The 15,182-nt window shown below is 40.4% G+C and overlaps 2 protein-coding genes across 3 annotated transcripts in view; one reads left to right on the top strand and one right to left on the bottom strand.

Annotated features, from left to right (window-relative positions):
* Positions 1-2,889: 2,889 nt before the first annotated feature.
* DNAJC12 (DnaJ heat shock protein family (Hsp40) member C12) overlaps positions 2,890-15,182 on the bottom strand; it is a 39,304-nt gene continuing 27,011 nt past the window's right edge. Inside the window, exon 5 of one of the 2 annotated variants that reach the window (XM_045783484.2) lies at positions 2,890-3,682. In XM_045783484.2, the coding sequence (XP_045639440.1) occupies positions 3,633-3,682 (50 nt within the window). In that variant the 3' untranslated portion in view covers positions 2,890-3,632. Of the gene's footprint in view, positions 3,683-8,516; positions 9,051-15,182 lie in introns of those variants that run through there. The other variant, XM_045783483.2, reaches the window with a different exon arrangement.
* Positions 11,182-14,110, top strand: LOC123783052 (large ribosomal subunit protein eL42-like). Its single transcript, XM_087862501.1, has 2 exons — positions 11,182-11,297; positions 13,726-14,110. The coding sequence occupies exons 1-2, from the start codon at positions 11,182-11,184 to the stop codon at positions 14,108-14,110; spliced, it is 501 nt and encodes a 166-aa protein (XP_087718627.1).

Genomic DNA, 15,182 nt, shown 5'->3' with positions numbered 1-15,182 from the left:
TGACATACTTCATTCATTTACTTCACCTGCCTGGCTTTTTTAAACATTAGCTAGTCACCCTTATCCCAGGCAATTTGCTCCATCTAGGTGCTCTGTAGCTAAAAATATAGATAGATAGATGATAGATAGATGATAGATAGATAGATAGATAGATAGATAGATAGATAGATAGATAATAGATGATAGATAGATAGATAGATAGATAGATAGATAGATAGATAGATAGATAAATAATTATTCTAGAGCTGCATTGTATAGAACTTTCTGAGATCATAGAAATGTTCTGTAATCTATACCGTCCAACACAGTAACCACTAGCCACATGTGCCACTTGAGCTCATGAAATAGGGCTAGTGTGACGGATGCATTTCTAATATTATTTCATTTTAACTAATTTAATTTTAAGTTTAAAGCCACATAAGGCTACTGGCTACTGTATTAGAGATGCAGTTCTAGGGTAGTGCTTCTCAAGATTTAACATGCATAGAAATACCTGGGGATCTTGTTAAAACACAGATTACACTTTAGCATATCCAGAATGGGGCACCGGATTCTGCATGTCTAATAAGTTCCCAGGTGATGCTGATGATTCCGGGCTTCAGACTGCACTTTGCGGAGCAAAATTCTAAAATGGTATCACTCAAACTTCAGCACCCATAAGGATCCCATGGAGTTTCCAGACTGATTCCAAACAGAATCCTGGGCCTTATCCCTCATAGATTCTGAGCCAGTAGATCTAAGGGCTCCAATAATTTGCACTTGTATCAAGTTCCTGAGTGATGCTGGGACACCATTGTAGGGATTGGGAAGGTGTTGGGAGAACATTTTACTCACTGCCTGATTTTCTTTCCCAATTGCTACTATTAATATTTAATATTTTTAATAGTTAATATTTGCATCCTACATCAAGGTAGTTACTATCCCATTTTACTGATGAGGAAACTGAGGCACAGGGAAGTTAGTGAACTTACCCAAGGTTATACTGATGGTTAAGTGCTGTCTGCAGAGCCACCTCTTAACCACATACTTTCAGCAAGGATGAAATCAGCAGGGATGTCTGCCAGTGCAGTGTCCTTGCCTTGATGCACAGACTCCCTAATTCCTTGACTTTAGGCCAGAAGAGAATGTAAACCAAAACAGTCTGGCTTGGGTTCACCATTTTCCTGGGTTCCTTTCATTTCCTGGTACAATGAGGTTTATGTCTCCTCATTTTACAAGAGAGGAAATGGGCTCAAAGAAATAAAAGTAAAGGACTTGCCTCAGGCCACATAGCCAAATCACTTCTCCTCAAGTATTATCTGGTGAACAACCTTCACATCGGCTTTTTTTTTCCCCCACGTCAGCTTTTATTTCTAAATTTTTCTTTTTTTTAAGATTTTATTTATTTGTTTGTCGCAGAGAGAGAGCACAGCAGGGGGAGCGGCAGGCAGAGGGAGAAGCAGGCCCCCTACTGAGCAAGGAGCCTAATGCCGGACTCCATCCCAGGACCCTGGGATCATGACCTGAGCCAACGGCAGATGCCCAACTGACTGAGCCACACAGCTGTGCCTATTTCTAAATTTTTCAGTGCCACATTTTTATTGTTTAAGCCCCGATGGAATTTCTAAAACAGCATTTTTAGCTAGCTGCTGCTGGTGGAGACTCATCACTCTCCCCTCTTTGCATCTCCTGCCCCGAAGGAATCTCTTGTCCTCATCTGCCCAGGTGATCCATTTTCCACAAGTGGGGGGAGAAAGGCATTTGGATGAGGCCCAGGTGAGAGAGGAGAAGGACTGTTGAGAGAGCCAAGTCTGTGCTCCACGACAGGCAGGTGAGTCAAGATCCGTGGCAAGTTGGTTAGAGCTGAGTCTCAGCTGCTGGAAGGCTGTTCTAGACAAGCCTAGTGAGAAGGGGAGCTGCCGGCTATGCTGGCAGGTGCTCGGAGCCTGGTGGCAGTAGGGCACTCCAAGCAGCCTGGAGGGTGAAGATGAAGACAGCAGAGAGTCTGGTGGAGGTGCAGCAATGGCTGCACCTCACAGATCTGCTTGGGAGCCCAAATGGAGCGCCCCCGGCGTCATGGGGACCCTCAGAAATAACTGGTGGCACGGAAGGGAGAGCTATGTGTCCTATATATGGATAGAGCATCAAGACATTACAGGTCACCTAGAACCTGTATGTGTTCAAGAGACGTGGCCCTCAACCCTAGCTGCACAGTAAAATTACCTGGAGTTGTCCAATCCCAACGCCGAAGGCACAGCCAGGCCAATGAGATCTAAACCTCCGGAGTAAGACCCAGGCACTAGGGTTTTCATGTTTCCCAGGTGACTTCAAGGTTGAGAACAAACGGTTTCAGAAAAAAATACAATAATGTTTTCCATTCTGTTGTGGTTTTTAGAATGTAGCAAAAGCTACACTTTCCTCAAGAAAATGGGGTTAGTTGTGAAGTTCAAACAAGAATCATGAGAAAAGACTTTGGACACTGTAAAAGTGGGAATCACTATTATTATTTTTAACCCTGTTTTAGAGCCTCCCCTAATGGTCTAATGATCTGGGAAGTGTTCAATATGTTAAATAGAAGAATGGGTAACGTACTTTACTCTGAAGACAAATCAGCATTGTCTTCAGAGGTGCGATGGTATCAAGAATGGCATCAAATTTAGCTGACTGTAAAAAGACAACTGAGGTGTGTGGAGCTGGTATATGTAGCGATACACCTACTTAACTGTAATCTCTCCCTTTCTACCTCTGCCCTTTTACTTAAAAGAACAGTAAGGAAGAGAGGCGCCTGGATGGCTCAGTCAGCTAAGCATCTGCCTTCTGCTTAGGTCATGATGCCAGGGTCCTGGGATCGAGTCCCCCATCAGGCTTCCCGCTCAGCAGAAAGTCTGCTTCTCTCTCTGTCTCCCCCCCGCCACCGCTCATTCTCTATTCCTCAGATAAATAAATAAAATCTTCAAAAAAAAAAAAGAACAATAAGAAAGAAAGAGTTATTAGAAAGAAGGATGGAGGAGACTCGTCCTCTTTCTCTGCCTTCCCTGTCCTAGTCCTCAGTCCCACACTGTCCTGGCTCCCAGTGGAAGGCCCGAAGCACACCAACTCTGGACCCAGTCCTGGGAGGAGATCCTGGGTTCTGAAAAGGGGAGATTCCAGCCACAGGTGGAAGAAACTGGATCAGAGAGCTCAAGTGATTTTCCTTAAATCCCACAGGTTAGAACAAGAGAAAGATCTAGTTCTCCACAATCCTAACCTAGATGCCACTATGAAAACCTTCACTTGGGGCAGCTAATTAGTACAAGAAATCGTCAAAGCAAAAACAAAGACATGAAAGAGCCCAGATGGAAGGAGAAAGGATGAGAATGAGCTGTTTGCTACAAAATATCCTCCCTAAAGGAGGGCAAGATGGCACAGGCAGCTGGGAAGTAATACCGCTGAAGACAGAGCCACACTGACGCGCATCACAAAACCGGAAATTGAAGGGAACTGAAGCCTTTCATTGTGACACATTTCATCATTTTCTCAGTAATTGCATCAGTTTTATAATTTCTTCCATCACTGACTCCCCAGTGGTCCTGGCATCTCCCCGTCCGTGCAGTGGAGGTGGCGGGTAATGGTGTTTGCCTCCAGGAAATTACAGACCCTTCTCGGTAACTACATTAGTCATCGGTGCTTGCTGCTGTGATCGATCTTGTAACCGCCATCAGATCTGGGCACAGAAAGGATATGAAAATTCATAAGCAGGAAAACAATGTTATCTTCCCCTTATCCAGCTCGCTCTTTACAAGAAATAGCTACAAGTCTTTTTTGCATTTCTAATTTGCTCATCAAGGGGCATGTTTTTGACAGGTGGGGGATACATCCAATTGGGACTGGAAACTATTCGGGATCACAGGAAATTGTGAATTCTGTCTAGGTTTTCCAGAGTTGCTCTGTTGAGTTGCCTGTTGCTCCATTACTTAAAGGAGCAAAAATATTTCAGAATTATATTTCAGTATCTCAAGACACCCAGAAGGCAGGAAGCCATAATACAGAAAAAACACTCTGTTCTCCTCCTGGCTCCGTGAGAAGTTACTGGAAGAAAAGGATACTTTGGTTTTATTATTGCTTTATATCTTGGTCACCCCCTGATATCAGGGGTCTGGGGAGGTGATGAGTAAATTGTTCCATAAGCTCAGTGCTTCGAGCTGAGCCACTCAACAAATGCAGCCTAGATTGAAAAAAAAAAAACAAAAACAAAAAAGAAAGAAACAAACCTGCAGGCAACAATCCCAATGAACAAACCCTATTTTCTGGGTTTTCCAACCCAATGACCCCAAGATCTTTGAAACTTGCCAAATTGCATCAGGTTGTTTGTTTAAGAATATGGTAATCAAATTCTAAATGTGCGCAGGTACTCCTTCATCCATTCCAGTGCTAGCTTTTAACCCTACCTGTGTACTTCACAAGCGAGAAATACTATTTACAAAGCTATTCGTTACAATGTTATTTGTGATTGAAAAAAAATGTAATAACCTTGAAAGGCATCAATAGAGTAGAGGAGAAGTTAAATAAACTGTGTGGTTCATCATGGAATGTTTTGAAATACATAAAAAGAACAAGTTAGCACTAATGCACTAAATGCAAAAAGCTCCAAGATATATCGATGAATAAAAGGAAGGTGTGCAGCGCTGTAAATAGTATGCTACCAGATATGTAAAGAAGAGAAATACAGGGGTGCCTGGGTGGTTCAGTCAGTTTAAGCGTCTGCTTGCAGCTCAGGTCATGATCCCAGGGTCCTGGGATTGAGCCCCAAGTCAGGCTCCCTGCTCAGCAGAAAGCCTGCTTCTCCCCCTCCCTCTGCCCTTCCCCACCACTCATGCTCTTTCGCTCTTTCTCAAATTAATAAATAAAATCTTTAAAAAAAAAAAAAAAGAATTACATGTATGCGTGTAAATGCACAAGATTTCCAAGAAAAGATATGAGAGAAATGCCTCTGAGATGGAGAAACAGGGGAAAGGGATTGAGGAGTGGTCTAGGGAGGGGAGGCCACACTTCTATTGATTATCAAGATTTCACACACAATAGCAGGGTGCCTGGCTGGCTCAGTCTCTAGAGCATACATACCTAATGATATAGGAGGAATAGTAACTAACACACAGTGCTTACTATGTGCCAGGCATATTCTAAACACATTACATACTTTAAACTAATCTGATATACGTCTGTTAAACTGTAAGATATTCATATGCTTGTCTTATTTCACTAGATTATTAGCTACTTGAGAGCATAAACATGACTGAAGCATTTTTATATCTTACACAAATGCTAGTACAATATCACATAATAATGTTCTAAAGAAATGTGTCTCATTCATTCATTATCATTCATTCATTCAATTATCATTCAATATCAAATATGAAACAGATTATCTTCATCATTTAGAGCTGACTTAAGAACTTGATAACTTTTATGTAAAATTATCTTTTCATAATCAGTTTGCTGTCATGAAGTTAAGCCATAATCCAAAAATAAATGGCTTTGAGAATGTGCACTTATGCATACATGTGACTATAGTTGTGCTGGACACACTGGAGAATTCAAACAAATTATTGAAGAAAACTTGTCCAGGTTTCCCCTTACTTTTCATTCAATGAGAAAAACTATGCTATCAAAGCACAGTCCCCTCCCTTTATAAACTTTGATTTCAGGAAAGTATGTAAGTGTTTAAGAATAAAAGGTCTCCTACTACGTTGTGTGGGATCAAGTATAGAAAGTGCTATATCAGGAGTTGCCCATCATAAACCCCCATTCAAGTGGAGCTATTTCTCATTTCTTATTTGGAGGTTTCAGGGCATCATGGGAGAGAAAAGTGAACAAGAGCTAGTCTCAGTCTTGTCAACAACTGGGAAATGCATCTGTAATAAAAACAAAGTGGACTGTAGGAGTGGGAGTGGTTTTCCCCTGGACAAGCGTTAAAAGTCATCAGTGCTGTAAATCAGTCTGGGGGAAACAGAAAAAAAAATTAAAACCTTCATTCTTAGATTAAAAAATTCTCTTATTCAATCTAGTGTTTATTTGAGGGCCCACCTGGGCCAGACAGGCCTTATGACAGGCAGTTGTAGCCCAAAGCTCATTTTATTAACTTAACAGGCTCTGATTTTCACCACAGGGATGTATCTGGTGAGCAGCTAAGGCTGCAGGGGCTGACCTCCACCCCGGCCCCAGTTCTGCGCTGTGGCCTGGTGCTCTCTAACTGCTTCCTGACCTTCTACCAGACCCAGTGGTCCCCCAGCCAGGCCTCCCCTGAGACCCCAACTCTGTGCATAAGAGCCCCGTATCCAGCGTGGCTGAGCTTGAGATTTATTGCTCTCCACACCAACTCCCACACAAGTCCTTAGTCTTTTTTTCTTTTCTTTTTCTTTTTTTTAGGGGTGGGGAAGGGCAGAGGGAGAATTGTAAGCAGGCTCCACCCCCAGCATGGAGCCAACACAGGGCTCGATCTCACAACCCTGAGCTGAAATCAAGAGTCAGATGCTTAAACGACTGAGCCTTCTAGTTGTTTAATGTTCTTTAAATAAACACTTAATTTTCCAATAAAATTAAAAACAAGTCTTAAAAAAATGCTTTGCTTCTATTTTTGAAGTAAAATTTGCAGATATGGTAACCATGCCAAACCACATTTTACTAAAGTGGTAAAATTTTAATAGAAATAATTCTCTATGGGGCACCTGGGTGGCTCAGCCTTCAGCTCAGGTCATGATCCAGGGGTCCTGGGATCAAGCCCCGCAACAGGCTCCCTGCTCGACGGGAAGCCTGCTTCTCCCTCTCACACTCCCCTTGCTTGTGTTCCCTCTCTTGCTGTCTCTCTCTGTCAAATAAATAAATAAAATCTTTTTAAAAAAGAAAGAGAAAGAAAGAAAGAAAGAAAGAAAGAAAGAAAGAAAGAAAGAAAGAAAGAAAGAAAGAGAAAGAATTCTCTAAACAGCTGGTCCTGATTTTTGGAGTTGACAAAAAGGTGAAAATTCAAATAAAATTAAGAGAAGCAACACAAAATTTTATTTGCTTAAAAAAAAAAAGTGTTCATCCAAGAAAAAGAAAAAAAAGTTTTCATCTATGTTATGGACTAAATTGTATTCCCCCAAAACTCATATGTTGAAGTCTTAATTCCCCTTACCTTAGAATGTAACCTTATTGGAGATAAGGTCTTTAAAGAGGTGAATGTGTTAAAAGGAAGCTGTTAGAGTGGGGCTGTAATTCAATATGACTGGCATCCGTGTAAGAGGAAGCAGGGACACCAGGGATGTGTGCACACAGAAAGGTCATGTGAGGACACATCGAGAAAGCAGCAAGCCAAGAAGAGAGACCTCAGAAGAAAGAACAAAACTTCAAGGACCCCTGGGTGGCTCCGTTGGTTAAACGTCTGCGGATGGCTCAGGTCATGATCCCAGAGTCCTGGGATCAAGTCCCACGTTGGGCTCCCTGCTGAGCAAGGACTGTATTTCTCCCTCTGCCTGCCACTCCCCCTGCGCGCTCTCTCGCTCTCTCTTTAATAAATAAATAAAATCTTTAAAAAAAAGAGAAAAAAGGCCTGCCGACACCTTGATCTTGGACTTCCAGCCTCCAGAACTGTGAGAAACATTGTTTAAACCACCCAGTGTGTAGTATTTTGTTATAGCAGCCTTGCAAACTAACACAATCTACTATGATACTATTTCATAAAAGGAATCACATTTTAAACCACAAAGATCATAATTTCTAAATAATGTAGCTTTAAAAAAAAAACTGGTGCCTGAGTGAGTCAGTTAAGCATCTGCCTTCAGCTCAGGTCATGATCCCAGGGTCCTGGAATCAAGCCCCCGCATCAGGCTCCCTGATCAGCAGGGGGTCTGCTTCCCCCTAGGCCTCTCCCCACCTCCCACTCGTGCTCTCTCTTGCTCTCTCTCTAATAAATAAATATATAAAATCTTAAAAAATAATTTTTAAAAAAAAAGTCCTATATTCTTTTTTTCCTCATTTTGCTATATACACAAGTGAAACTGTGTGTATAGCATTGACTAAGGAACCCCTGCTCTAAAATTGTTTCTCTTTGGGGCACGCAGGTCACTCAGTCAGTTGAGCATTTGTCTTTGGCTCAGGTCATGATCCCAGGGTCCTGGGATCAAGCCCTGCCTTGGGGAGCCTGCTTCTCCCTCTCCCTCTGCCCCTCCCCCTGCTTGTGCATGTGTGCTCTCTCTCTCTCTCTCAAATAAATAAACAAAATCTTTATAAATAAATAAATAAAATAAAATTGTTTTTCTTCTTAATTTTTCATTTACTTGTTTGCAAACTAAAAAATAATCACAGACTATACATGACCATCAATAATTCCAACCTAACAGGCCTATTCTCATTGTGAGAACATAGCTTATAAATTTATCACTTGCTATATATAACAAAAGAAATCTTGTAAAAACATGTTTTCTCAAATAAATAATAACCTTTTAAATTTATGATTATTAAACTTAAAATACAAATATCTAATCAAATTATTTTCAAAATACAGTTAAACTACAAATTCATCGTGAATTTTGGGAAGTTATTTATTTCACTCTATGGGGTTTACACAAGTAATTTCACATTTCATTTTAAGTCAAGAGTCAGAAAACATTTCTTGTACTACCAGCACTAAGAGAGATCATGATATATCAATGAATTATTTAAATACAGAGATAGCTTTTTAAAATGGAGTTCTATAAATAACATTAACAGAAAAACACACACCATACAAGCTACTTTGGATCTAAGAGCTTTAATGTATTCAAATATTGAAAGAAACTAGTCTGAAAGTTTTCTCATTTAAAAAACACATTGTGATAAAATGGGTTTAAGGATGGAGGAATCTATCTGTACTGAGCGATTCACAAACACGACAGAGAAACATAACATTTTTAAGATTTAAACAAAGACTCGTTGGCAGCACAGGAGATGGTCTTGCTCTCTCTCCTATCGAGCAGGGACTTTTCATATTTCATAATTTCTGAATTTCCTCAGGAGTTCAGAGGGAGCATCCCCAGACCAGCGGAAACGTAAGTGCCAAGAGTTCACATCTGAAAGACCTTTAAAGCACAGAAGAGAAGATTTTAAAATCAGAGAGGTTGGAAAAGAAAAGTCACAGTGTCATGGCAAAATAGCTTGCTGATAAGTTTTCACTACAATAAATAAAAGGCAAGAGTAAGTCTTTAATATGGATTATCAATATCTTATAGAAACTGATTATCTTAAGGAGACTTTTGAATTCTTTTTTCTGCACACACAAGCTTTGATTTGGCCTGGTGCATCCATTCATTTATTCATTTGTAAAGAAACATTTATTGAGCACCTATTACATATCGCCAGCCTCTATTCTGAGTACTGTGAGACAGCAGTGCGTGTCTCCTGACTGGGGGGGGGGGGGGAGCATGTCCACAGAAGAATCCAGAAAATTATTAATGTGGAAAAAAAAACTATTCGTGAGGGAAACACATAGGAGAATGGGAGACCAGAGAAAGGCATTCAGTGTGGACTAGGTAAAATAAAGGTAGAGTGAGAGACTTCGGGAAGGAAGTCACATTCAAAGTGACCATGAGAAGGAATTAGCTAGACCAGGGTGTCTCAAACTTCCATACACATAGTCATTATCTGGAGATCTTGTTATACTAGAGATTCTGATTCTGGATGTCTGGGGTGGAGCCTGAGATTCTGGACTTTTTTTTTTTTTAAGATTTTATTTATTTGTCAGAGAGAGAGAGCACAAGCAGGGGGAGCAGCAGGCAGAGGGAGAAGACTCCCCACCCAGGAAGGAGCCCAATGCCAGACTCGATCCTAGAACCCTGGGATCATGACCTGAGCCAAAGGCAGATGCTTAACCAACTGAGCACCCAGGCACCCCCAATTCTGGATTTCTAAGGAGCTTCCTTCCCTGACCACTTGATCTAAATAGTACCCAGCCCCCACCTCCAACCCTCCCTGTCCCCTTACCCTGCTTATTTTTCTATAAAGCCCTTGTGAATATTTGATATTAAATATTCATTTATTTATATATTATATATGGGGAGATCCCACTTAAAAAAAAAAAGAAAGAAAAGAAAGAACTTCTCTGTGGTCACAAGACGTAATGGTAAAATGAGGAATAGATCCCAGATTTCTTTTTCCCTTTTTTAAATTTTTATTTTTTGAGTAGGCAATATATTTATGTGGCTAAAATTCAAAAGGCACAAAGATTTACTCCGAAAGTCTTCTACCCTTCCTTTCCTCTGATGTTCCCAGTAAACAAATTTGTTACCAGTTGCCTGCCTATTTTTCCAGAGATAGTCCAGGTATATACAAGCAAATACACGCATACATTCTCCAACACCACCTCCCCACTCCTTTATCCTAAACGCTAACATATGGTCCACTATCCTGCATTTTGACTTTTTGTTTCTAATATATCTTAGATGATTGCTCTTTATCAGTATATGAAGAGCTTTCTCATTCTCTCTTACGGTGGAGGAGTATTCTATTGTACAATATACAAAAGCTCAACCCTACTGAGGGGCATTTTATTTGCTATTCTGCAATGAATAACATGGCACACGTGTCATTTTGCACATGGATTATCTGTAGGATAAAATTTTGGAAATGGGACTGCTGGGTCAAAGTCATTGTGCATTTGTAGTTTTTAAGAAACGTTGCCAAACAGTTCTCCATAAAGCTTGACCCAGCAGCTGCTGATTTTCCCACACCCTCTTTTACACCGTGTTAATAAACTTAGTAACCTTTGCCAGGCGGATGAGTAGGAAACAATGTAGTTTTATTTTGCCTTTCTCTTGTTATGAGTGAGTTTAAGCATCTTTTCACGTCCCAAGGCTATTTGTGTATTTTCTGTTCTATGAACTATCTGTTCATTTCCTTTGCTTGTTTTTTGGTTTGGTGTGGTTTTTTTTTTGTTGTTGTTGTTGTTGTTGTTTTTCACTGGATGGTTGATCCTGTGTCTCACTGATTCACAGCAGCATTCATTAAGAGAAGTTATATTTCACTAATTACATTGCAAAACATCTTTGTACATGTTTAAGAGCCACTTTATTTTCTCTCCTAAACTATTTATATAGTTTCCCTCCCTTTTTCTTTCAGATTATTGATCTTTTTCTTCTTAATTTGTAGAGCTGACTTTTGAATTCTTATCAACAAGAATTAGTTTATATGGATGAAAGAACCTCATGTGCTTAAATGATTAATAATAAAAGGATATTTATAGATGCCTCCAGTGGTGGGAACTTGGGCAATTCACTTGCAAAGAAATTGGAAACACCTTTCAAACAGCTACCAAAAGTAAAAGGTCAATGGTAAAGAATCTCTGAATACACAAATAATTTATTCCACAACAGTAAAATTTCTTTAATTCTAAACAACTTTGTTAAAAACTAGAGAAAAGGTCATTTTCCTTCTCTACTAGAGGGAGGGTAAGTTGGCAAAAATCTCCTGGCAGGCAATTTGGAAAAATTTATGAAACTCATTAAAATGTGTAAACTTTTAACCCAGTAATTCTACTTCTAGAAATTTACCCTAAGGAAATAATCACAGATGTGTTCAAGGGTTTAACCATAAGAGTATTTATCATGACACCATTTATAAATGTTTTTAAAAATCAAGAAACAGGGTGCCTCAGGGTAGCTCAGTTGGTTGGGCGTCTGCCTTTGGCTTGGGTCATGATCTTGGGGTCCTGGGATCGAGTCCTGCATCAGGCTCCCTGCTCAGTGCTTCTCCCTCTCCCTCTCAAATACATAAATAATTTTTTTAAAAGGATGGGGACTATTTGACAGATGTTCATCACGGAAGAGGCATCAAAAGGCAAACTCCAAAGTAAATACTAACCACTGCTTAAGGAAATTAATGAATATGCTGAAAAGATATGTGAGAAGCCACTCCAGACTTGGTAAAGCTGACATGAATAATATTTCTTAAATGTTGATGTTACAGAAATTTACAGTGCAGTAAAATAAAGTTACAAATAATCATACAACTACACTTTGATAAATCAAACTCCAACTTGATGGTGCTACTCATTACAACCAATAATCTCTTAAACGTCATTAAGAAACAGTAAGTGCGGCCTTTAGTAAAATTTCATAATTCTTATTCTCCAACGACAGCTTCACAGAACAATGATCCTCCTCTCACTGCCCACCCCCCCCACCCCCCACCCCCGCCGCTTCATTCCTCAGTCACCGTAAGAGAATACACTTCACCATGTGAGGGCATCAAAACTGACATCACATTGTACTGCACACCCAAAATTAACATAACATTGTATGCTAACTACACTGGAATTTTAAAAAATAATAATAATAAAATAGGAGTAACAAAAACAAAACAAAAACAAAATCCTGACATCACAATTTATTCTGAGTAAATTACAATATATCTATCCTGTGGAATACTTATCTGCTGTTTAAAAGGACATAATAAAAAAAATAAAAATAACAATAAAAGGAAGAGTTAATTCTCAATATAAGAGTCTAAGGAGAAGACCCATAATAATAAAAGCTAACACCAAAAAAAGCACCTACCAGGTACCTGGTCTTAATATTTTACATAATTTATTTACTTCTCAAAAAAACCATATGAGGTAGACACTAATGTTTTGGCCATATAAGAAGAAAACTCAGATACAGAGAAATTAACTTGCTTGCCCAAGGTCATGCAACTCAGTGGAAAAGCAGAGATCCAGTTCCAGAGTTTGTGCTTGTAGGCACTGGGTAGCAATATAATACCTTCTTATTTTTAAAGCCCTCATAAGTGAACGTATATTTCTTTTTTTTTTTTTTAAGATTTTATTTATTTATTTGACAGAGAGAGACAGCCAGCCAGAGAGGGAAAACAAGCAGGGGGAGTGGGAGAGGAAGAAGCAGGCTCCCAGCAGAGGAGCCTGATGTGGGGCTCAAACCTAGGACCCTGGGATCACGCCCTGGGCCGAAGGCAGACGCTTAACGAGGCGCCCCTGAATGTATATTTCTATATGCTTGTATTAGCATAGAGAACAATGTGAAAGGAGACGCCTCTGGGCATCTGCATTGTTACTTCAGGAAATAGAAGCAGAGAACAATGGGAGACTGGGGTAGACACTAAGTCATTGTCTGTATATGATTCTTGGAATTTTCGAATAACAAGCTCCTGTTACTTTAGGGTTTTTAAATATCTAAATAACTCTTTTAAAGGAAGAGAAAATTTCATACAATCTGATGGGAGGGATTCCAGCCTCGTGCCTGAGTCTCTGAAGTGATCAGCTGCCCCTCCCCCCAGTTCTGACGAACTCAGACTAGGATCTGAAACAGAGTCACAGGGAAGCCCCAGGGGTTCAGAAAGCTCGGATCTGAACATTCCAGGGCTGAACAGAGAAATATTTATGTTTGCTTGTGTGTGCCTGTGCGTAGGTGTTTGTATACGTGTATTTGCTTAAAACACTGTTTTTTTTCCGAAATTCGGGCTTCTGCTTTGATCAGTTTGTTACATTGTAACCATGCCCAGATAGGAGGCTGATGCAACCAACGTGTGGACGCCACAAAAGGATATCTTGAGTAATCAGCACAAACACCTTAATCACAGCCTAAGAATCTTTAGCAGGTAATGCGCGTATAGAGGTTCTCCCCTATGGGAGATTTCAAGTGACTATTTCTAGAAAGTCTATAATTCACCACGAACTATCTAATTATCTTCTTTTTTTTCAGTAAGTATTCAAGGACTCAAGGACCTTCAGGAGCCTTTGATTTAAAGGCTAAATTCTGCTTTCCGTGCTGATAGCGCTCTCTCAAACTTGGTGAACCTTCCTAAAACCCGCCAGACTTTCTGCAAGAAGTGTGGCAAGCACCAGCCCCACAAAGTGACACAATACAAGAAAGGCAAAGATTCTCTTTATGCCCAGGGAAAGAGGCGTTATGACAGGAAGCAGAGTGGCTATGGCGGGCAGACTAAGCCAATTTTCCGGAAGAAGGCTAAAACTACAAAGAAGACTGTGCTGAGGCTTGAATGTACTGAGCCCAACTGCAGATCTAAGAGAATGCTGGCTATTAGGAGCTGCGAGCATTTTGAACTGGGAGGAGATAAGAAGAGAAAGGGCCAAGTGATCCAGTTCCAAGCTTCATATTTTGTTATATTATGAAGACAATAAAATCTTGAGGTTTTGTTCAAATAAATAAATAAATAGAGGCTAAATCCTAAATCACAACCCTGAGAATCAAGCAAGAATCTGAAGGACAATGACAGTGTGTGTGCATAACACACCTACACAAGATCAACGCAGTGGGATGGCTGGAGACACAAAGAAATGATCACAGTAGCTGACATTAACCCGAGACCGGCTTGGTAGGTGAATCACTGTGCTAAGCATTTTGCACGGATCTCATTTAATCTTCATGATAACTCTATGAGAAGGTATTATGATCTTGATTTTATAGATGAGGAAGCCGAAATCTAGAGAAGTTAAGTAACTTTCACCAAGGAATACAGATCCGAAGCAGTAGAGCTAGACAGTGTCGCTTGGGAACGGCACCCCTACAATGCCCTGCTTCGGTGGATCCGTGTATCATTCAGAATGTCTACAGAGGGGGCGCCCGCGTGGTTCAATCACCTGGGTGGCTCAACCATTAAGTAAGTGTCTGCCTTCAGCTCAGATCATGATCCCAGGGTCCTGGGGTTGAGCCCCTGCATCAGGCTCCCTGCTCAGCGGGGAGCCGGCTTCTCCCTCTCCAGCTCCCCCATGCTTGTGTTCCCTCTTTCGCTATCTCTCTCTGTCAAATAAATAAATAACACCTTAAAAAAAAAATAGTCTACAGAGCTACTTCCAAATGAGGTACCTTCTCAAGATAGTGCAATGCCTTACAAACAGCCTCTAAAGCCAAGCTGCTTTAGTTCAGCCCCCTCCCCTGCTGTATACAAGCTGCGGAGCTTTGGGGAAATTACTCAGCCTCCCTGGACTTCAGTTTTCTCATCTGTAAAATGAGAATAATGAGGATGGTGCCAACCTCACAAGCTTGTAGTGAGGGTTAAATAAATTAATGTATATGAAATGAATATAAGACAAGATAATACATGTAAAGTAATGCACATAAAGAACATTCCTGTACATAGTAAACACCCAGTAAATGGCAGTGTTAACTTCAGTCCAGCAGAAGACACTCCCAGAAATGCCTCAAATTTTCCCTTACAAGGAATGTATTGAGGAATGTGTCTTC

The sequence above is a fragment of the Ursus americanus genome, chromosome 6 (genome assembly GCF_024610735.1).
Source record: "Ursus americanus isolate L20-20 chromosome 6, mUrsAme1.1.p, whole genome shotgun sequence".
Lineage (NCBI taxonomy): Eukaryota > Metazoa > Chordata > Mammalia > Carnivora > Ursidae > Ursus > Ursus americanus.
Note: the sequence above shows the minus strand (reverse complement) of the source record. Positions and strands in the feature narration are given on the sequence as shown.

What these genes read in the sequence shown, in the direction of transcription:
- LOC123783052 (XM_087862501.1), top strand. Translation starts at nt 11,182, where the DNA reads ATGATTAATAATAAAAGGATATTTATAGATGCCTCCAGTGGTGGGAAC. An exon ending in CCAAAAGTAAAAGGTCAATG is followed by an intron (nt 11,298 to 13,725) that starts GTAAAGAATCTC and finishes TTTGATTTAAAG; the next exon opens with GCTAAATTCTGCTTTCCGTG.